Source organism: Motacilla alba, chromosome 1 (assembly GCF_015832195.1).
Source record: "Motacilla alba alba isolate MOTALB_02 chromosome 1, Motacilla_alba_V1.0_pri, whole genome shotgun sequence".
NCBI lineage: Eukaryota > Metazoa > Chordata > Aves > Passeriformes > Motacillidae > Motacilla > Motacilla alba.
Window position 1 is genome coordinate 75,230,253 of NC_052016.1, and position 22,330 is coordinate 75,252,582.

At 36.9% G+C, this 22,330-nt stretch overlaps 1 protein-coding gene across 1 annotated transcript in view; it reads left to right on the forward strand.

The window, feature by feature from the left end:
- The window catches only part of UCHL3 (ubiquitin C-terminal hydrolase L3), a 40,606-nt gene extending 22,551 nt beyond the window's left edge, over positions 1 to 18,055 (forward strand). The window contains exons 7-9 of the mRNA XM_038140716.1: positions 13,236 to 13,311; positions 15,866 to 15,924; positions 17,163 to 18,055. Coding sequence (XP_037996644.1) covers positions 13,236 to 13,311; positions 15,866 to 15,924; positions 17,163 to 17,246 — 219 coding nt within the window. The 3' untranslated portion in view covers positions 17,247 to 18,055. The remainder of the gene's footprint in view (positions 1 to 13,235; positions 13,312 to 15,865; positions 15,925 to 17,162) is intronic.
- Positions 18,056 to 22,330: the final 4,275 nt, after the last annotated feature.

Here is a 22,330-nt window from a genome sequence, read left to right on the forward strand (position 1 = left end):
GTGCCAGGGCCTCTGATCCCAGGCTTGTGCCTATGAAACAATGACCAGGACTGAAAGTATGCTATCTCCTTCTGTTTCCCAAGTTGCCAGACATGTTGTTATGCAGTTAAAGCTCATTTTATCTCTGTCCCAGTGCAGCTGGCATTTCTTTGTACACAGTGACACAACCTCAGAACGGAGGAAAAAAGAAAAGCCCCTGTCCCAGCACAGGTTGTGAGCTGACAGGCAGGGAAGCTTGGATCCACTGCAAGGATGCTCTAAATCTGAGTTTCCAGATAGATGAATTTTGTAGCCACTAGCAGGTTAATCAATGATATGTATTTCTGTTTAGAAATGGTCATGCAATACCAGATGCTGCTTTGTCCTGTCAGGTCTTCAGTGTATTAAACGTGGACTGAAATAATTTGCTGGATTGGGTTCCACAAACAAGATGAGCAAAAAGGTCCCTGTTTCTAGAACCTGACAGGTTTGTGTGTGAACCTAGCCATGAGCTCTTCAACACCGTCAAACTTAGGCACTTTTAGGTGTGTGCAGAAGCACAGCTCTTGGTGCCTGACAAACTTTGTATGTGATTCCTTTTAGATCTTAGATTTTAGTAACAGCTATATATAGGAGTGAGTTTTGGATTGGGGCAGATGGTAATTGCCTGAACATTTTCTGGACCTACTCCATGAAGCTTTTAACTTCTTTATAATGTTTTTTGTTTTTTTTTTTGTTTTGTTTTTTTTTTTTTTGCATTTCAGACAATAAACTTGCTGTTCTTACTGGTTTATATGACAATAACATTCAATTCTATTTCAGGGTTTTTGTTTTACCACTTCAGATATTTGACCTATTATAATTTTCAGCACAGGAATATGCTCCTGTGATCTTTTCTTCTTGTGAAGTCAGACTAATTCTCTCTTTTCTGCAGTTTCTAGCTGTTAATAAATTTTGTTTGAATAGAGTGTTTCAAGTTAGGATTTGTCTTCCATATTTTAAATTAAATGTGAAATGTATGAATGGTATTCTTTTTTTGAGATGTATATTTAACATTCATTTCATATTAATATTGGCATGTAATTCTAATTTAATTTTTTTAATATTCATTTTAAAACAACCTCTGTTCACATAGCTTAATTTGTGTGTATTATTAAAACCATGCATAGAATCTTCTGGTTATTACAGCCTTGTTAATTAGCTTGTTAATCCAATGTTAAGTTTGCTTTTCCAGAATTCCTACATATTGTCTGCTGAAATTCTACTCTCACAGATGCAAAAGTATATTTTCAATGGAGAGGAAGTTTCTTGTTCTCTTAGTTGATCTCACTAGGGGACCCACTAGTACAGAAAATAAAGGATAAAAAGATTCAATGGATGGAAGTAAAAATCAGGGCAAAACTAACTAGAAATATTAAAACATTAGTTGCCCTAAATGTCATTCTGTGGTATAAATTCAGTTTTGAAAAGCTAAAGTATTTCTTGGTCTCATTACATTCAGGCAAGGGGTATTTTTAATATTTTCTCATTATTTTAGCAATATTGGCCAGAAAACAAAGAAGTACAATGAAGAGGAATGGTAGAAGTATAGACTTGTGGTAAAAATGGTAGCAAAATTAAAACAAGGCTCTCTAGAGAAAATTTTTCAATATTGCGGCTATCCCTGTACTGTTAAACAATTCTTAAATTAGGTATTGTTCAAAATCTTATGAACGGTTTCACAGTAATTATACAGGAGTCCTAAAAAAGAGGATTTTTTTCCATAGCAAAAGTATACAGTTTAACAGCTTCCAGTCAGGTTTTTTTAACTGTTTCTCACTAAAAAATGCTACAATTCAGATTCTTGGAAGACTTACCAATCCTGTCTCTTATGATGGCAGCAGCTTAAAAAATTGTAAAACATACAAGTGTCTCTTGCCTTTTATCATGAACTATGTAGTCAGCAAAGCTCTTAAATTTCTGCCTGACAGCAGGTTCTAATCTTATAGGTTCCTCCCTGCATCGGAAGGTCTGTGGAGTATGAGGAGTTGTAGAAGCAGTCTTTTATCATCTTTTAAAATTTTCTTAAGCAAGCTGAAAACAAATAATTTTTAAAGTCATCTGATCTGTTACCTGAATGTAAAAGGTCTCATTCTAGATCAGTTCTTCAAGTGAAGCATATGAAAAAACCCCAGTCAAAACTGTAATAACCATTAAGCTATTGTAAGACTTTTTGTCTTGTAGAAGTATTGTCATTGCTGAATTCCTTTTTATTCATGTAGTTCCATTTTTGGATTGGAGGTTTTCTAGTTTTGTCCTCTTTTATTAGGAGTTGCTGAGATGTAGGTGGATCAGAATGCTTGAAATTAAAGCAAAAAATCAAACTGTGACAACCCTGAGGAAAACTGTGTTCTCTGGACAGGTTATAAGACTTAGTAATGTTCCATGTCTTTGAGCTTTACAGTTTCTGCTGTACTTGATGCTTGCTCTTCATGAAAAATCCCTAACCCTATCTTCCTTCTTTAAGGTCAGCAACATGGGAGCAGAAAGATCAATTTATTGTCCCACTCTTGATAGAAAAAAAAAAGAGAACTAAGATTAGTTGCTTCAAAAATAATAAATAATGCAAAGAAAGTAAATACTTTTGACTAGCACTACAGTGACTTATTTTGAATAATAAGAGTGAAAATAATTTTTTTCTATCTAATGCTTGGTTTTCACAGCCCCTACTGGAGTCATCCCATTGAATGCATCATTTGGGACATACCGTAAGGAACTGCAGGTTCTATTCTGCCTGCCCTAACTTGGCAGGTCTCAGGGCAGATAAGTGGGGTGTCAGTGATGAGTTACTGTGTTAGCTTGTGGGTCTCTGCAGAGACTAGTTCTAAGACCTGTACTATTAAGTTGTCTGTCAGTGACATGGAAGACAATAGCAGGGAGACCAGATTGCAGCCTTCCAGCTGCCTGAGGGGAGACTGCAAGAGAGCTCAAGAGAAGCTATGCAAGGGCATGTCATGACAGGACTAAGGGGAATGGCTTCAAACTGAAAGACAGTGGGCTTAGATTAGACATTAGGAAGAAATTCCTTACTGTGAGGGTGGTGAGGCAATGGAAAAGGTTGCCCAGAGAAGTTGTGGATGACTCATGCCTGGAAGTGTTCAAGACCGATTTGGGTGGGGCTCTGAGCAACCTGGTGTAATGGAAGGTGTCCCTGCCCATGTGGGAATTGTAACTAGATGATCTTTAAGGTGGGTGCTTCCAATCCAAACCATTCCATGATTCTGTTATTAAAATACACCTCAAAGCTTACAGGCAGTGGAAAAAGATCAGCAGATATTAAAGCAAAAGACATTAACACAGGACAATCTGGATTGCCCTTTATATTAGCTTCAAACAAAGGAGTGTTTTTCTGAGGCCAAATAAAAGCTGTGTAATCAGCACAAAAGATTAACTTCATTTCTTGACAGAGGCAAGGGGTTCTCTGAGAGGCTCTAGATAACACTGGGAATTGTTATATAGTCCAAGGTAATAGTGGTTGAAATGCTGAAGATGAGCTCCTGGTTTGCCATCGTGTCCGGATGAATAATGTAATCTGTTGTTCGTGTTACGTTATCATTGAACAGGACTAAGAAGGTTGCATTTTCATTTATTATGAACTTTAGTAAACTGTATAAATATGCTGCTTATTGTCTCTATGTAGCTATAGACAGGATTGATTTAATTTTTTGTTTGTTCTAATTTTTTTCAGTAGTTAAAAAATTGTTAAGCTCGAATGTTTGTTTCTGTTTTATGAGTATGCTCTGATCCAAGCAAAACTTGTACTTGTTTGGTCCTGTGGCCTGTGTGGGACAGAAGATCAAAACTAAATCATCACAATGGTCCTTTCTGGTCTTAATATATTTACTATAACTTTGTCAGTTGGAGCTGAGAGTCATTTTTAATACTTCTATGGTCTTTCTTCTAATAGTAACAATTTGAATGGTTTAACATAGTCCCACTGCTTCCACGGATACTAAAGGGATCCTGAGTGTTAATGGCAGTACTGCCACTGGCCTGCTATTTTAGAAGAATAGGTGAAAAACTTAGGAAGTTGCATACCTCACCACGGTAAGCTTCCCTTTTCCTTTGCTTTCCTTTTATGTTAGACATGGAACAGTAAAGAAACTCTGGGTTCTGTTACCATAGTTACTTGATTCATCTTAAATCCCAGAGCAGCAGTCTAGCTTTCCCAAATTGCCAAAGAACTATTGCTCACAGCTTTTGTAGCTGTAGACAAAACTGGTTCTTTCTCTGTTCTTAATGATTTCTTCTATTAAATGATGCTTAAATCCCCTCCCTCCTCACTTTCCAACACTCTGTCTCTTGAATGAGTCAGTTAATTTGTGTTCATGTTGTCAAGTTCCCTGGGTGTGAATAACCTCTAGCTTATCTGACTATAAACTTCAGATTTGAACAATGTCTTTGCTTATTTGCAGTGTTCTTTCATCTTCTCATTCAGATTCAACATATTCTTGATTATTATCAGTGTGATTTGAGCAGTTAAAGGACAGTATACTCAATAGTGGACGTTTCTGCAGTTGCTATTTGCTGCAGTTGCAGGGATGCTATTTCAAGTTTAAGTGGGCTAAGTATGTTCTTTTTTAATGTTTATGTAGTCGTCATCGTCCTCGCTGTCTTCACCACCATGCTCATCGCAGCCTCAGGTTAGCCACAGCAGAACGAAGGCCTCACCATTGTGTCACTCTGCATCCCTCTCCTGGGCCAAACGTAATCATGTAGGTCCTGCAAAGGCTCCCAGTCCGTCAGTCCGTCTGCGTCGGTGGCGGCCCTTGATACGCCTTCCGTCTGTCGGGCTTCATTCTGTTGTAAGTGTAGTCCATCTTCAGTCTTTCCTTACTCTGACACCACTGGCCTTCTGCCATGTAGCTTCAGTCTTCAAGGCATCATGTTTTGGTGGGGTCTTTTCTCAACCATTCTTAAGATTTCTTTCTTCCTGGTTTATTTTTTTCCCTTTCCGCCATGTTAGACAGCAAAAGTACATCATTCCATGCTTTGCTGTCCAGGTACTTTTGATTCCATACTTACGCTAATCATTTTCAAAGCATAGAAGAAGTTTACCATTCATGAACTGGCGCTTGTTTTTGCCATAGGCTCCACATCCAGCCTCTTCTTTTCACCTCATCTTCATGAGCTTTCATTTGGACCTGCTAAATCAAGGGGCTTCTAATTTTTTGCCATGTGATATTATTTCTTCTGTGTTTGAGACCTGGTTTTGAGTTCTCATATCCTAAACCTAGTCTCCTTTTCTTTCCTTAACTCTTGGTTAATGGTCCTTGGGTATTTCAGTATAATGATAAAATGTTTCCTTTAATCCCAAGGGGCTGGTTGCTTTCTCACTTGACATCTTGTTTCTTCATATAGTTTGTACACAAACATTGTAGTTGAAAGGGAACATGTTCCAATAAGAAAAGCTTGTCATCAAATATTTAAACTTTTTTCCTCTTTCACTCACCGACCAGAAATGTATCTTGAAAATCTGGGAAAAAAACTATATGTACAGAGTAGCCAATGTTTCTAAATGGCTTGATGGCCACCAGCAGAAACACCGAACTGAAGGGGTCTTTTAGTGCTATTTCATCCTGCTTTTAAGGAGTGATCACACTTCTAATGCATACATGAATAAAAAAATAAATCTTGGTATGTAGAAGTTAATGGTCTTAAATGCAAAATTGAGACATTGATTCTGTTTTTATCATTCTTTGATACTGATCACATTTCACCTGTGTTCCTAGAAATTCTTCTTTGAGATAGGTGGATTTTTTACAGAGATGAAACAACTACTCTAGCTGTGGTCCAAATAATTTTCTTTTTCATTCAGATGTGTCTTTGCACATGTGGAAATCCTTAATGTTTTACTGCTATTAAAAATTAGTGTCAAATGCTTCCACTTCTTTATAGCTTTTTTATTTTTATTCTGATAAATATCTCAAGATGAGGCCTTTTCCCAGACTCTTTCTCTTCATGTGAATAGTAATTGCTTTTATTAAGTATCTAGCTCTCATGTAATATTCAGAACTGTGGACCATTCTTGATGTTATCATTTGGAGCTAGTTAAATATTTTGGGATCTGAGGCGGTGTGAAGTTAAGTACAGACTTAAATTCTTCCCAACTCATGCTTCTTACCTCTCATTTGTTTTGCTGACATTGACAAACATCTGACATTTTACCTGGGGATTTTATTGTTTAGCAAACCTTGGAAAATCCTGTGTCATGTTTCTGTAATTTCAAATTGGGATCTTGTTTGAGTTTGACTTATCTATGCTTGTTGTTCAGAAAATATTATTGAAAGAGACTTGAGCTTAAGTGTGCCTGCTTAGAACAAAAGCATTAATTGAACATGAGTTTACTTCAACAGTAAATAAACGATGACTTATCTAAGACATTACAGCATAATCTGTTGTCATTATAGCAGAAAACCAAGCTGAGGGTTTTTTTAACTTCAGAAACTGTCTAAAAATGAGTCGTCATCCACTAGTAGGGAGCATTTGCTTTAAAAATGCTCAGAAAATTAGTTGAGCTTTCAATGCAACTCTATGTGGCAAAGCAGAAGCTTGCTTCTAAAAGATTTCAAAATATTATACCTTAATTCCCCTGATGTCCTGTCTTCATCCAACAGAATAAAATTTCAAGGCCTATACATAAAGATTTATCAGTGAATGCTGATAAATACTGTATAGTCTGGTACGTATTGGTAACTAAATGTTGTTCTCATTTTTACATGTTTGTATAACATGCCTTACAAGAAAATTAGGAACACACAACTTTTTTTGTAAATTAGTTTAATGTGCAAGAAATCAGACAGCATTTTTGGCATTAAAGCTGTCTCCGTTGGCTTTGTAAAACTTGAATGACAATATAGTATTTTGTGTCCTGTCAACAAGTAGTATTTGTACAGCTCTGATATTCTCCTAGGTTTACAAAGAGGCTGAACTGCTCAGTATTGCATGAGGCCAGTGTATGAGAAATGTATGAGCATTTTAGTATTGCTTTTATTAAGAAAACTATGCTCTTGAATTTAAGGGGGTGGGAACATCCTGTATATTGTGTTTAAAACATAGTTGAACTTTCTTGTAGTTCTGAGTAAATTTCTACTACTAAACCATTGGCAAACAGAAAAAAGATTGTTTCAAAATTTAGAGCAAAAGTTTTGATGCTGGGAGGCTTTTTCTAGGCTCCTTAAGTAAAAGCACTTTTCCTAGTTGAAAACTTTCCTGGACTTCAGTGGTGGTTGACCTTGGCTGGACACCAGATGCCCATCAGGCTGCTCTGTCACTCCCCTCCTTTGCAGGCCAGGGTGGGGAGAAAAATAAGAGAAAAAAACTCGTATGTCAAGATAAAGGCACTTCAGTAAAGCAAAAGCTTCACATGAAAGCAGGGGAAAACAAAAGATTTATTCTGTATTTCCCATCAGCTGGGGATGTCCAGACACTTCCTGGGAAGCCAGTCTTCAGTGTGTGTAGTGGTTGGCCAGGAAGACAAATGTCACAATAACTAATGCCTGCCCATTTTTCCTCCTCCTTTCTCTTAGCTTTCATTGCTGAGCAGACCTCATATCGTACAGAATATCCCTTTGGTCAGTTTGGGCCACCTGTCCTGGCTGTGTCCCCTCACAGGATTTTGCCCACCACTCTCTCACCAGTGAGGCTGAAACGCTGGAGAGAGGGCAGTGACGCAGTGCCAGTGCTGCTCAGCAGTGGCCAAAGCACTGGGGTGATACCAGCCCCTTTCCAGCTACCAATGCAAAGCTCAGCACTGGGAGGGCTGCTCTGGGGAAATGAGCTCCATCTCAGCCAGACCCAGTACATCTTTTTAGAGTAGGTCTCTAGATGAGTTAAGAACATATATTAGGAGGGGGGGGGAAATTGAAAATACTGTCCTGAAGTGTTCTGTACAAATCTGATAAATTGCAGCAGATGTGGCATATTTTTAAGGTAAGCTATCAGCGTGCTTGTTTAGTAATGTTGACTTTCCCTCCATCCTTGTCACTTTCTCTTCCAGATCATCTATTCTTTTAGTGTTTCTGTTTGCCTTAGGTTTTGCTGCCTTTTGTATGTCAAACTGCAGCATATTAAATATGAATAGAGATGTCACTGTTTGTGAGAAAAAGCTAGAAATAGTCTTACTAAAAACTTGTGACTATCATTCCGATGGTCTTTGTTTTAGTTACAGTACTTTAACTGAGACCCAAATGCCTTTCACAGTCCTACACGGTATATTTGCCCAAGCACATCCCATGCTGCAAAACAGAAGTTACAGATGTCTGATCTACTCAATAGCAATTGCATCACTTTTTCCATTTTACTTCAGAATTTATTGAATCTAAACCACACCTAGTAGTCTTCTTTTTTGGATATGGTTTTCTTTGGCTTCTTGTAATACCTTGTGAGTGAACTTGTGTAGATAAACCTCTAAGGTTTTTTCTTCTCTTAAAACTGTAGATGCTTTTGTCATGATCTTTGAATTGGATGTATCTGAATTTTTTTATTCTTGAAGGTTCTGCAAAATTGTCTCTTCCCTATCAGTCCTCAGTACTCTTCCATAACTTAACAGACTCCTGATGCCAGTTTCTTGACTTAACACCAAGTGACTTCTTTTTCCTTTCCCAGTCACTACCTGTGTTGCAAAGCATTCTACTGAACTGGTTTGTGAGGCTTCTTGCCTTGCTTCTTCCTTTCAAAACTAAGGGAATAATACAAATACAAGATAGTTGGAAGAAATTGCCTGAAAACTGTCAAGTAACACTGAATCTGCTTTTAAAATGTGGTCTTTCATAAATACATTTTAAGCAGGGTGTGGTAAGGCTTGTTCAGTGGATCCATGCGAGGAAGACGATTTTTTTTCTCAGTTGTAAGTTTGTCCCAGAAATGAAGTTCATAGGAAAAGAAACCAGTTGCACATAAATTTGACAAATAGTTATGTCTTGACTTTGCAACAGTTGAAGATCAAAGGATTTCAAGTGTATCAAAATTGAATACCAACTTTTAGATTGGGATAATGGTCTAAGTGCATTGCATGATAAACTGTACAGGTGATGAAATAGTCTTTATAAGACAGACTGATATGATTGGGCATATGGGATGATATGGGGTGTACCACTGAGTTTCTGAAGATTAATGCAACCACGAGAAAGACTGGTTTAGTTCATGAGGAGAGTGCAGCATGCACTCGTGAAAGGTAAAACTAAAGGAATTTCTTAGTACAAGAAGGCATAGGAAGAGTTATAATTTATATTGTAAAAAAACTTTGGGAAATGCAGTTTTAAATTACAGATTTGATACCTGCTAGTGAAAAGAGGAAGAAATGTAGAGGTTCTGTTTCAATAGCATGAACTAATGGATATTGACCTGAGACAAATCAATTCAAATTGATTTCTTACAAAGGTCAGCACTTGTTTATTATTCAATTTAAATGTCCAGGTTAGCAGAGAAGGCAGTCAAATCCTCTGAAAAACAGGGACTCTGATATTTAAGTGCTTTTAATGTGGTATCCAAAGTTAGAGGGCAGACAGCATTGGCTCTTTTGTGTGTGCAACTGAGTATTCATGAAAATATTCTGTATTATTATCATTGAATGTTACCTTAGTTCCTTGGGAACAAGTTACATTTGAGATCATCTTCTCAGAACCATCACTTTGAGCAGTGAACTTGTATTCTTCTTCTTTAAATCAGTTTTGAGTCTTCTGGTTTTTATTTTTCAGCATGTTTTTAGTTTGGAGAAATAAATTGGAAAAATTATGTATTCTGACCCAAATTACCAAAACTTACTTCTTATACTATGATTGCAACCATAACGTAAGCTTTGTAAGCTACTCAAGGTGCTGGTATTCGTCCTCTTTCTGTCTTTCCTGGATAGGAGAGAAGTATGAATTTCCAGTACTCAGCATGACAGCTCTTCAGAAGACTTGAAAAATAAGTCTTGAATCCCATAGGTTAGTTCCAAATCCTGATTACACAATCACATAATTTAGACTACCGTGTCTTTCTCCTTGTGGTTCATACACACATGTGGTCCTTCAAATGTGCTTTTTTCTTTTGCACACTGATGGGGCTTTGAAGTGAAAAAATCTAGAGGAACAGATCACTGAACACTTGATTGATATCTGTGTTACTGTGGTCTTTGACAAGAAGAGCAATCAAGAGAAAATCCTCTGTAACTGTTCTGAGCAATACTACTTCATGATGAATGTGCAGAAATACTTCTTACTGCTATGCTCCTTGTTCTTTTAAGCATTCGCATAGACACTTTATTAGAAACTTGAAAACTTGGCCAAAGGTGTAGCTTTTTGAGGAGACCACAAAAGACATCTCCCTGGAGCGGACATTCCCACTTTTTTCCATTCCTTTGAAATATAAAGTCTTCTGGTTCAAGTGTTGGATTTCTAGGGCTTCCCAGTGAAGTGGAAATTGGCCTGACTAGGCTTTTTATGTGGTGTCTATGTGTGTTTGAGTGTGCTTGCACACATATGGATGTGTTGGGGTTTTTTTTCCCTAAGGAGGGGAGGGGTGGAGGGATTTTGAATCAGATTCATCACATTGGGAAAGATTAATCCAGTTACTTGTTTGTTTAAGCTATAAGCAACAGATTTTTATAATACAAAGTTTTAGGTCATCATGACTATTCGGACCCTATTGTTTCACTGTGCTTATAATTATGCAAATTGTTGAAATCCTAATTTTTCAAGAAATGTAAAAATCAACTTAACTGCTATCTAGATTAGATGAAAGAAAATCTTAATGGAAGGAGACTGCCTACATTCGAACATATGGTAGAAAACTTAATAATGGCATGGCAATTTCATTCTCTCTGAGGTTGGGGAATTAAAAATGTAAAAACACAACATTTCTCACAGTTTATGGCAATAGCACAATGAAAGCATGTTATTTAGATTAGTCTTGTACAAAAACTCAGCAGGATTCTATAGGAGTCTGTCTCTAAGTAAACTTTATGAAAAGTCAATCATGGTTTTTTTTGATGGCTTACTTATTCATCTTCTTTCTATATATGGACTCAGCATTCCAAGCATGCCAAAGGTGTCTCTCTAGAGAAGGGGTGTTTATTAGAATTTGACAAAGAACTTAACACCCAAAATGGTCAAAAGGGCAACTATATCTTGTTTCTAAATGTGGTAAAAATCAACTCCTGAACATCTCAAAGTCCTCTGAAATAGTGATATACTCTCCTACTTCATGTCACCTTGAGCTCAGAGTATGTTTAGATGTAGGCTTTAAATTGTTAAGCCACCTCCTTCTTAAAGTGACACTAACTGGCAGTGGTCTTTCCCCTAACCCTGAAATTTCTTAAACCCAGATTTTTTAGTTGATATGTTTAATTGATAAGTGAACAGCTGTGAAGTGGTATGTCTATGAAGGGAATTAGGTGACAATGTGGGATTTGACAAAGCATGCTCAGCCTTGCCTGCCTGCACACTTTTGTAGCACTACAGTTGTGATGTCTGTAAAAAGTTGGGTGGTCAATAGCAGTAACAACAAGGTGCCATTGGACATTACCTGCTGTCTTGTGTGGTTTGATGGAAACCTGTGGTCCTTTGAAGTTTGCATCTGGAGTAGTCAAGTTCTTGGGGCTGTTTGGTTTCGTTAAGTCGTGGCTCAGTTTGGCCTTCTGTGAAACAAAATTATCAAGCGCCATTTCACTTAGACTGCTTGAATTTCTGGTGGAAAGATCTTCTTGCCCCTTTGATAGATGCCTCATCTTCAGTGGCCAGAATGCCTTTTCTCCATTCTAGGCTCTCTGAAACAGTGATGAAACAGGGTGTTTGTGCTTTTCACACTTCTAACTGGTCATGGAGATTAAATCTTAAATGAGAGTGAAGGGAAGCTGTTTGATTTTCTGTTTTCTTTTTCTTTATTTCTCACCTTTGAGCTTGCTGCACAGAATTTCTCTAAGCTGTTGGCAGTTCCTCCACAGCACTGCATTCTTTGGCCTTGTTGATGTATTTGAAGGACTTGCAGTGACTTCTTGTCCTTCACTCTGTTGTTCTGGCTGTTTGCCAAATTTCTTCAATTTATATCACCTTTTAAAGTCTTTTTTTCATGGCCATCATCAAAAAGGAAATTTTGAACCCAGTCTTCAAAGGATGATACGACTTTAAGGCTCTACAACTTACTTTACACTATAATCTGTTTTTAGCAAGTTTTTACATTTTTGGAGTCTTTTAGAAAATTCATGTAAGTCTAGCAGTAATTAAAAGATGAAAGAAAATTACATTAAATACATTTTCACACAAGTCAGATTCTTGATAATGAAGAAAACCTGAAGTCCTTTTTCCCAGTTGCTCAAAATAGTACCATCTTAAATGGTGTTCAGATGCAGACTGGACAGACTGATAAGGAATTAATGCCTCAGTTGCTATTGAACACAACAGTGGTGATAGAGCTTTTGGCTCAGAAGTGATGATAGATCTTCTGGCTCACAGGTTCCAACACCACTGTTTAGCAGGTGCTGGGAACATGTGTTGGTTAAGTAAGCACCATGCTCTGCATGCCCACGAACTTCTGCAAAAGCTTTTGCTGCTTGCTGTAGTTGCCAGCACAGTACTGGGCTAGGTAGATCTTTACTAATTGTAACCATTTTTATGTCGTGTCACTTGGTTCTGTCACTGCACTTCAGTCCTTACTGGGTATAATGAGTATGATGCCACGTGGAAAATTCAGTCTGGTTCACCTCTGGTTATTGTCTTTCCTCCCCACCTAAGATATGTTTGTTTTGACTGCCTGTGAAGAGGAAACTGGTTAACTGGGGTTGGCTTACAGGGAAAAAATTATTTTGACCAAGTGAATATTTAAAGTTCTAAAATATTACAGGTTCAGAGTTGAGTCCTGCATCACTTTGTTATGGGAGTTAGATTAGTGAAGGGTTTATTATTTATATGAAAGTCTATTTTTGATGTATATGTATTTAAGTTGACTTTACTTCTAATCAGTAATGAAAAATAGAGCTTTTATGTAGAGCTATAATCAGAAATACTTCCAGATACTTTACTGCATGGATTCTTACTGATGTATGCATTGCAGACAGTTTCTCTGCATTCCAAAATGTTCCTCACTTGACTTCTGCCATTCTGTGTAGATGCAGAATGTGCTTCCCAGTTGTGATTTCTTTTGTCCAGGTATTTTGTATATTATGATGATATGTGCTCATTAATCATATAGCAATAAAAGTTTAATAAACACAATTTCTTTTGTCTTGTGTCTTGCAGGCGCCAAGTATAGATGAAAAAGTAGATCTTCACTTTATTGCATTAGTTAATGTAGGTGGTCATCTCTATGAATTGGGTAAGAGCACTTTTTATCCACTCTCTCCATTTGTTAGAAACAAATGCAAGTAGTGATGCTGTTAACTCTCAAAGTTTCAGAGAGATTTCTTGATGTTATGTAGGGCTTAGGTTCTTTTCAGCTGCATCTTAGGGGTCTGGGGATTTCTTTCAAACAATTACAGCCTTATTCTTGGTTTTTGCGGGTTTTTTTGGGTTAGAGTTGTTTGGGTTTTTTATTTGGTTTTTTGGGGTTTTTTTTGTTTTCCTTCCCTCAACTCCATCCTATTAAGAATAAATGGTACAGAATACTAGACTGCATCCAAACTTCTATGGGCATTTATAAGGACAGGAAGCAAGAAAAATGGATAAAAACTCAAAAGTTCACAGGACATTTGTTATATTTATGTTCCTGAGCTGCTTGTGGAAGTATTAAATTAACTGTGTGCCACTTATATTATCTATATTATTAAGCAGTATGATAATATTTAAACTGAAATTATGTAGTCAGGATACTAAGAGATACTGACACTCTGCAACTTGTTTGTAATAGTCTGGTATTTTTTCCTCGACTTTTTTGTGGTCAGTAGACAGTTAACTGTGCAACAGTAGTCCTTATTTTTTGAAATACAGCTATTTTTTCCCTGTTCAGATTGTGTAGCACTTAGTTTTGCTCAGATATTCTCTAATGACTCCAATCTTAAATATGTTGCTGGGCAACTAGGTTTTCCAGCAGGCTCTTCAGAAATCCAGCAAGCAGATCAGCATTTAAAAACTGCAAGTCACTGATCTTTCCTAACATAATTTTTGCAGTATTTTATGGTAATAAGACTTTCATCTTTTGAAAATCAGCATATAATTAAGCAATGCCCTTAACACGTGATAAGTAATCACAACATGGTGTAAGCAATGAATAAGAAATGCTTATCATAATATTAAGTTGATCTAAGGGGTATTACCAGGGATAAGTCATAACCAATAGGCACACATTTTTGTATTTTATGGTGCTGTGTAACTGTCAGTGGACTAGATCAAAAAGGTAAGTACTGTAGGATGCAATAAATATTTTATGGCTCTAGATTTCAAGGCATAAGGGATGACTTTCACATTTTTTTGTTGTGTGCTGCTATTTCTGTGATACATTTTCCTTGTCCATTAATTTATGCTGCTTAAAAAGCAGACTACGTACTCTGATGACCATATTTGCCCATTTTCTGTAGGTATAATGTAAGAGAAGCCCCATTTGAATTTTTCCTAAAAATAAAAATTTATTAGGAGAAGAGGCATTTATCTCTGCTGTATAGTGGAATGTCAATAGTACTATTTCTTTTGTTCTTAAAACAATTTCTCTCTGTACCAGTGGAAGGAAGCGAAAAACCCCCAACTTAAAAGTAGTAAAATGGAAGGTTTTTCGATTGATTCCCTGGCTTCAGACAGTGTGGGCAGCATGTGGGCTTTGGTATGCAGAAAATGCTAAGGAAGCACATGGATATTAAATGCATATGATGTTTCTGTCATAGAAAACACATTATTTATAGACACATGAAATTAAAATGTTGTTCTGCCAATATGGACACAAAAAAGCCCCAAAATTAAGGTAAACTTAGCTTGCAATCGTGCAGGGTATTCAGTTCTGTTTCCCTGGCATTTTCTGAGGGTTTTGCCTTCTATCTTCAGCCATGGTAGTTACAATAATGAACAACATCTTGTTCATATAAATCCAAATGTTTTCTAACATCAAATCTATTTTTAGTTATAGAAAATGTTGTTTGGAAGTGCTGTCAACTTTGGTGGCATTTTTCGGGAGGGAAAAGCCTTTTACAAGGAAGACAGAGCCAAAAGTGATTTTGGTTTGGCAAATATTTAAGATAACCTGACATAAATTTTCATCCTGTTAACTCGCTGCAAGTAACCTGAAACATATTTATATGAATGAAATTCTTTTTTAAATGCTGAGACTGACAAGCATTATTCTCTTGGAAATGCAAGGAAAAAAAACAAATAAAAGAAAAATAACCATAGCAATCCTGTTTAAATGCTGTGAAAATACTTAATACTTAGAGCTGTTTTGTTTGTTTGCTAATTTATTTTAAATGACAGAAACATTTTCAGTGATGTCAGACTCTTCAGAATGGTGGGTTTGCTACTCTGGTCTGTTGTGGAGTCCCTGATCACAGCTGTCAAACACCACAGACATACAGCTGTCTGTCTGCGTAAATCCATCAAGTGTAGCTGAAATTTTTCTATTCTGCTTGAAAAACTGAATTACTATACCAGCACTAAACCAACAGCAACATAGAGCTTTGAAGTTTTCAAATTAAATATTGAAAACTATTCAGTAGTTTTGATTGGATTATTCTTTTAAAAGCAGCAGACTGTGTATAATGATACTGGTAGAAGCAGTCAGCAGTGGAGAGACCAGGGAACAGCTAGCTGCGTGTGTGAACTTTATGAAAAATGGGATATCATTTTGGAGAGTGAAGTACAAAAGATCTGTTTAAATAGTTTTAACTGGAAAAATGAAGCTTTTATAATTTTATAAATGTGTTATTCATTCCCATTTTGTCTTTCAACAGATGGGCGCAAGCCATTTCCAATAAACCATGGGGAAACCAGCGACGATTCTTTTTTAGAGGTAGGGATAGAGAACCTTATTAAATGGTGCTATATGAAATTCTTGCTGTGTTTCTACAAAATTTATAAAATAGGTAGTCTAGCTATATTTATAGTTGGATGAGGAATAGAGCAAGTGGGATAGTGAGGCCAAATTAGGTTTGGAAAGAGATACTTTGGAATACTTACATTGTGACTGTGGATGACAGAGTATCACAACACAAATATCATAAGGGTTGACTACAAGATGAGACTGACTTATCTTCTTGTGCTTAGATTTTCATATACTCCTGCTCCTTTCAATTAGTACATCTAACAAGAAGCTAACAGGTTGAAAACTTACAATTTTTCATTCTCTTTCCTTTGGTTTGTAGTTTGATAGGTGTCATGCTAGACAGAAGTTGATTTCCTTTCTGATCCTTGCTCATAATCATTCTTCTCTACTTTCACAGCTTCTTTTGGGTACTTCTTTGTGTCATGAGCTGAGAAATTATTGGAAAGGGATACACTGAGTTGGGAGGATAAACTGTCATCCCCACAGAATGATGCAAAGTTGAGAGAAGGCAATACATAGATCTGAGTTTTATGATATCCAGATTGGATTAGCATTACAAAAGGAAGAAACCAGAGAAACTAAAACAAAATACAAAATTATTTATATTTTAGAAGCATAGACTAATGTCTGAAAAGTTTACAAATAATTTGTTCTTGCTTGGACAGGGGAAGAAATTGGATAAAGCCTTCTTTATTCCGTATGTGTCTTTTTCCTGTTTTTGCTGATAACATGTGTTGTCCAGATTGCACCCTAAAGCTAGATGAAGGAATTACTTAAAATCTTTCAATTACCCCACCCAGCTTAGATTCATCTTGAAACAAAGGAAGAACTTCTAAAGGCAGCAGTACTAGTTAAGGCAAACTTCAGAGATGCATTTAGAAAGTCAGAAAAGCAACACATCTGCTGCACAAAGTAATATTCAGTCACAAAAATCATCATTGCTAAGGTCCTTCATAAGACGTTTTCTCTTTTAGGCTGCCTATATGAGCACTCTAAGTAATCTTGAGTAGGGGTAACTCACATCAGAAATACCGTTTATGCAGGTTTGTCACACTATTTAGTAAACCTTTATGAAAAATCCATTTTGAGCCCAGTTTGTGTAAGCATATCTTCGTATTTCAATTCTGTTTTGTTTGGGTTTTTTATTACAAATGTGATTTATATTGTTTTTCATTTTAGTTTTCTTTGTACTTTTTTCCCCCTAGGATGCAATAGAAGTTTGCAAGAAATTCATGGAACGTGACCCAGAAGAATTAAGATTCAACGCAATTGCACTGTCTGCAGCTTAAAAGCCTTTTCCAGTGAAGCAACTCTATTGCAATGTATTGTAAGAATAAAACTGTTGCCATATGTTAATAGTACCAATTTTGATACTTCCCTAACATCTTGACTAACTGTAGCATACGTGGAATAAACTTTGCATTTGTTCTTGCTATATTTTGCTGCTTGTTCCTACAGCAACTTTGGGTATTTCTATACAGGCATGCATTTTGTGCAAGATTTTTATGTGGTGGGTTTTTTTCCTCTTCCACCCCCTTAAAAATTTTGGGACTTACTGTCTGTGATATTTCCATGTAATAATGATGAGCTGCTTCAGAGCAGGATTATTATTTGTATCATGCACAGGTAACATTCTGAGTGGAGTACGTGTTATGGTGATGGCTGAAAACTTGGAGTATGAGGCCATTTCCATCATTTATTTATAATGGTGCAAGAATACTATAAGAACTTATTCAGGTGACTCAAGTGACAAAAGCATTTTTCCAGTGCATTATTTATAAATAAATATGTGGAAGAAAATAGGCAGGAAAAAGACTATTCTTACTGTTGGTGAGCACTAACATTTTAAAATTATCTTAATGTTTACATTTTGAATAAAACTTCACTTTGTTTCTCAAGTCTAATAATGTTAATAAATTGTCAAAAAATTTGAGTTAAACCAGTGTTTACTACTTCTATATGTGGAAAAATGACGTGGATTTTTCTCCCTGAAAAGGCACATTAAGAAATTCAAATGGTAGGACTGTGGAGGGCACACACAGGTGAATACAGCAATGTGAAGTACCTCACCTAACTGAAATAAATTATAGAAAAGTGATGATTGTTGTAATGAAGTTTTGTTTAGCAACAACAAACAGACTGGAGATTTTAAGGCAGCCATGATAGTCATATACTTTTCTCCCCTGTTGGAATATCTGTTGTAAGTTTGTCAGGTGGCATTACTGAATGTTATCTGATAGCCTTCCCCTGCGCCATCCCTCCCACTCCACCCATTGATCTTAAAGTACTGTTGACCAATTTCTATACCTGAATCAGTAACATTGTGGTTGTTTTGAGTTGGATCTTCTTGTTTGGGTTTGGTTTTTTAGCTAAGCGATCTTAACACTTTAGGATTCTTGTGAAGATTGGTTTGGATTAATGTGTGTGTTTTTGACATTCCAGAAAAATATTCCTTATTCACTCCTTTGAAGTGGCATAATTTAGGTTTGCTTCTAATCAAGCCCCCTGCCAAAGGAAACTAAACCCTCCACATCCCAGAGGGTGCTTTCATTCTCCATCAATTGTCATTGCAGGAAAAATGAATGGGGTTATGCCAGAAGTACTCTGGCAGAGTTTTCCTTCTTTACAGAAAAGAAAGAGGCCTGGGAGTCTGTCTTATCACTTAAGAACATCTCTTGCACTCTAAAGAAAGAGTTGGCATGTCTGTCTAAAACATGTCACCTGGAGAGTCCAGTAACAACAACAGTCTGTTTTCTATAAGTGAGCTGGTTGGAAAAGCAAAGGAGAAGAATAAGACTAATGAGCTTCTATTTTTGAAGCTTTTGCTTTTTCACCCCAATAAAATGGAGTATCATTAAGACTTGGTTTATGTTGCCATGCTCATCAGTAAAGCCCTGAAACTTGCTTTTAAATAAAAATCAGAGGCTTTAGTAACCAAACCAGCTGTGTTGTCTTCTTGCTAATACCAGCAAAATCAAATAAAGGTTGTCAGCACTGAATTGGGATATTGCATATTTTAAGCTAATGGTGACTTGGAGAATTGCCTTTCAAGTAAGCCATAGTTAATATGGATAAGGCCCTTTTAGGATAGAGGAGAGGGTGAGGAAAGAGAGGAAGTGTAGTTCAAAGCTGTTAAACAAGCTACATCAATTGTCTACTCTAGGGAAATGGTCTCATCATATATGATTGTTCAAAAGTGGGTTTAAGTAATCAGTGGTGTGTCTCTGTTTTTGTGCTGCTGTTTATTGCAAAATCCCTTCAGAAGTGGAGCTCCTTGTTGGCTACAAGGACTGAGTAGACAAATTCAGGACAAAGATAATAAGGTTAGAATTAGAATAGTAAATTTGGGGTGGGATTTTCTGTGGTCATGCTGAAAAATACATCTTGAATCTTAGGTAAAAACCTATAAATAAGAATTCTTAGTATTTTGGCAATATTGTAGTTTTGCTTAGCATCTCTATAGTCTTCAAATCAGTTGTTCTGCAGGGTACGGTTTCCCTCTTTTATTTGCAGTGTTAATTTCTGGTTTATTAATATGTAAGATGGTACGTTTTGAGATGCCAAAGGAAGAGCAATGCACTAATTTTTATGCTGAGCTGTATCTGCTCACTGCATGGTCTCTTGGTAGAAACTGTGAAAGACTGCACTGCAGAAATTAATCTCACCCAACATGTACAGTGTAACAGCCTTCCAGAGCTTGTGAGACCATGCTTTGGCACTGTCTTGAGGAGCACAGGAAGTAAAGGGATCTACAAGCTGCTGGAATATCTCTGTCATTGACATAACCTGTATAACATGGATAAAAAAAGTGAAGTATGAACACTTGGCTGACTTGTAAAGTCGAGCAAGGTCCTGCTTAGAGGCTGATAAACCGTGCAGACCCTGTAGTGCTTTTGGCTTTGCAACGTCCCAGTATCTGCATCATCGCCTGAACTGTACAATCTCTGCTTACTGGCTCAAGCTCCATGGGAAAATAACACTGTATTTTCTAACTTGAGCAGCCCTGCCAGAGCCTCAACACCTTTGTGTGGAGGAGTGTGGCTTGGCCATGGGCACACAGTGCCAGGAAATCCCTCTTCAGCCTCTGCAGTCTGGGCTGGCTGTACACACCATTTTATGGAAATGGTGTGTGTAGGAGTGAGGAGGTGATGCATGCTTCACGCTTGCATTAATTTTAGCTGAGTGGAGCTGGTGTGCTATTAAGCACTCAGGATTGTTCAAGATTTTTAAGTATATTGGAGCAAGTTTTCCTATGTTACTTACAGACATTTTGTTAAGAAATCATAATTTAATAACCAGTACAATGCCCTTTCCTTTCAATCGTGGCTGCATGATTCAGTTAAGGGAAGAAGAAAGTTGTTTTCTGACAATGAAATGTATGTTTTGGAAAATAAAGAGACTTAACAGCCCACACTTACAAAATAAGTAGGGTCTTTCCTTAAAGAAAGAAGCCTGCCTTGGTAGGAAATATTATTGTGTTAAATATTTGTAGAACTCTCCTTGAAAAGAATATGACGTGAGCTGTTGCTTGACTTATCCCTAGGAGCACACACATTGAAAGAGTTTATTTTTGTCTGGTAGGACAATATTACGTCCACTGCTTTTGACAGCAACAATTAGCAGTCATATCTGGTGTATGTAATCTCTCTCTGATCTAGGACTCTGGTGACTTACATTGTTAGCGCAAAGGAATAATAAAACTATTTTGGTTGCTCAGGCTTACATAGATAATTTATCTGTGACAGTTGATTTAAAATTCACTTTGAGGATGAGGTTTATATGTTGGAACTTTTTTTACTTAGTGAGGAACTTCGACTTGAAAGTTGCTGTGATCCATGCAGTCTGCTTAAACACTTAATCAAATTACATGATAACTCAAATTACTTGAATTAATCTAAAACATTAAACACTTCATTTGTAAGAAAAGTGATTTGATTTGTTATGAAGTGAAATAAAGCAACCAGAAATAATTGAGAAATGTGATTTTTTTTTTTTAACATGACCTCTTTTGAAGCCTGTTTTATAGAATTCTTAGTTATTTTCTCCTACTTAGGGACTAGCACTGTACTCTTAGATGAAGTGAAAGTCCTTAAAAACTGGAGAAAGGCTGCTGTGGTTCTCCAGAAAAATGTTTGGTAACCTCAGGTAATGCAAACTGATGTCAGCCAGCAGCAGCAGCTGATACATGTTTTATTCAGACATTTTTAACCTTTGTAATCATGGATGTTAAATAGTGAGATGAGAGGGTTGTTTTCTGACGTTCAGGCTTCCCACTCAAGAAAAATGCAGATTCTTCATTTGTATTTAGTCTTGTGGTTGATCTGGCTTGGAACAGGAAAAAAGGGTAAGAAAAACCCCCTCGAAATTACAGCTTTGGTTATCATATTATTCCTTGCTGACTCCATGGTATAGATGTCTCATATCATACCATGGTGAGGAGCTAACTGCGTAACTTCTATACATTTGTAACTTTAATAAATGTTAAATATCTCCCATGTAACTTCTTTCAGCCAGGGTCACTGCATTTTCCCTCCTGAGTCTAACACCAGCAACACTGACTTCCATACACTGCAGAAACTGATGGCTCATAGCTTCTTGGCTTGTTGATCTCCTAAAATTCTCCTTCTCCATTCAAATAAGGTTTTTTGTAAAACAGAAGATGTGTTCCTAAGTCAACATCTCAGGAGAAGTGAATTTGTGTGTAGTACAAAAGCTTTAAGTTATCTTTTCTCAGTGGTCCTTTAAAAATTTACATATGTTCTGCCATGGGCTATAAAAGCAAAAGATGTGTGCAGCAACTCAGTTTTACTTACAGCGAAGATATGGAAAGAAAAAAATACTGCAAATAGTTCAAGCAGGAAAAGATCATAGAATCGTGAAGGTTGGAAGACACCTCTAAGATCACGGAGCACAATGTTAAACTAACATTGCCATATTCACCACTAAACCATGTGCCCAAGTACCACATGCACACATTTTGAACACTTCCAGGGATGGCGATTCCCCTGCATCCCTGGGTATCTTGTGCCAATGCCTGACTGTGCTTGCATTGAAGAAATTTATCCTTATATCCAATGTAAACCTCCTCTGGTGCAACTTGAGGCCATTTCCTCTTGTCCTGTTGCTTGTTACCTGGGAGAAGAGATTGAGTTCCACCTCACCACAGCCTCCTTTCAGGCAGGAGTAGAGAGCTTAAATACAATGTAAAAATTAAATCCAGTACTCCAAAAATCCCAAATAAACCAAAGCCAAAACACAGCAACCTAATGCTGTGGACTAGTATTACAGGAAATGGCTCTTTTCCCTGATACTTAACTTTTCTGCTTAGCTCTTGTCCACTTCTGTATTGGAAAAAAGAATTTCACTGTGTTCA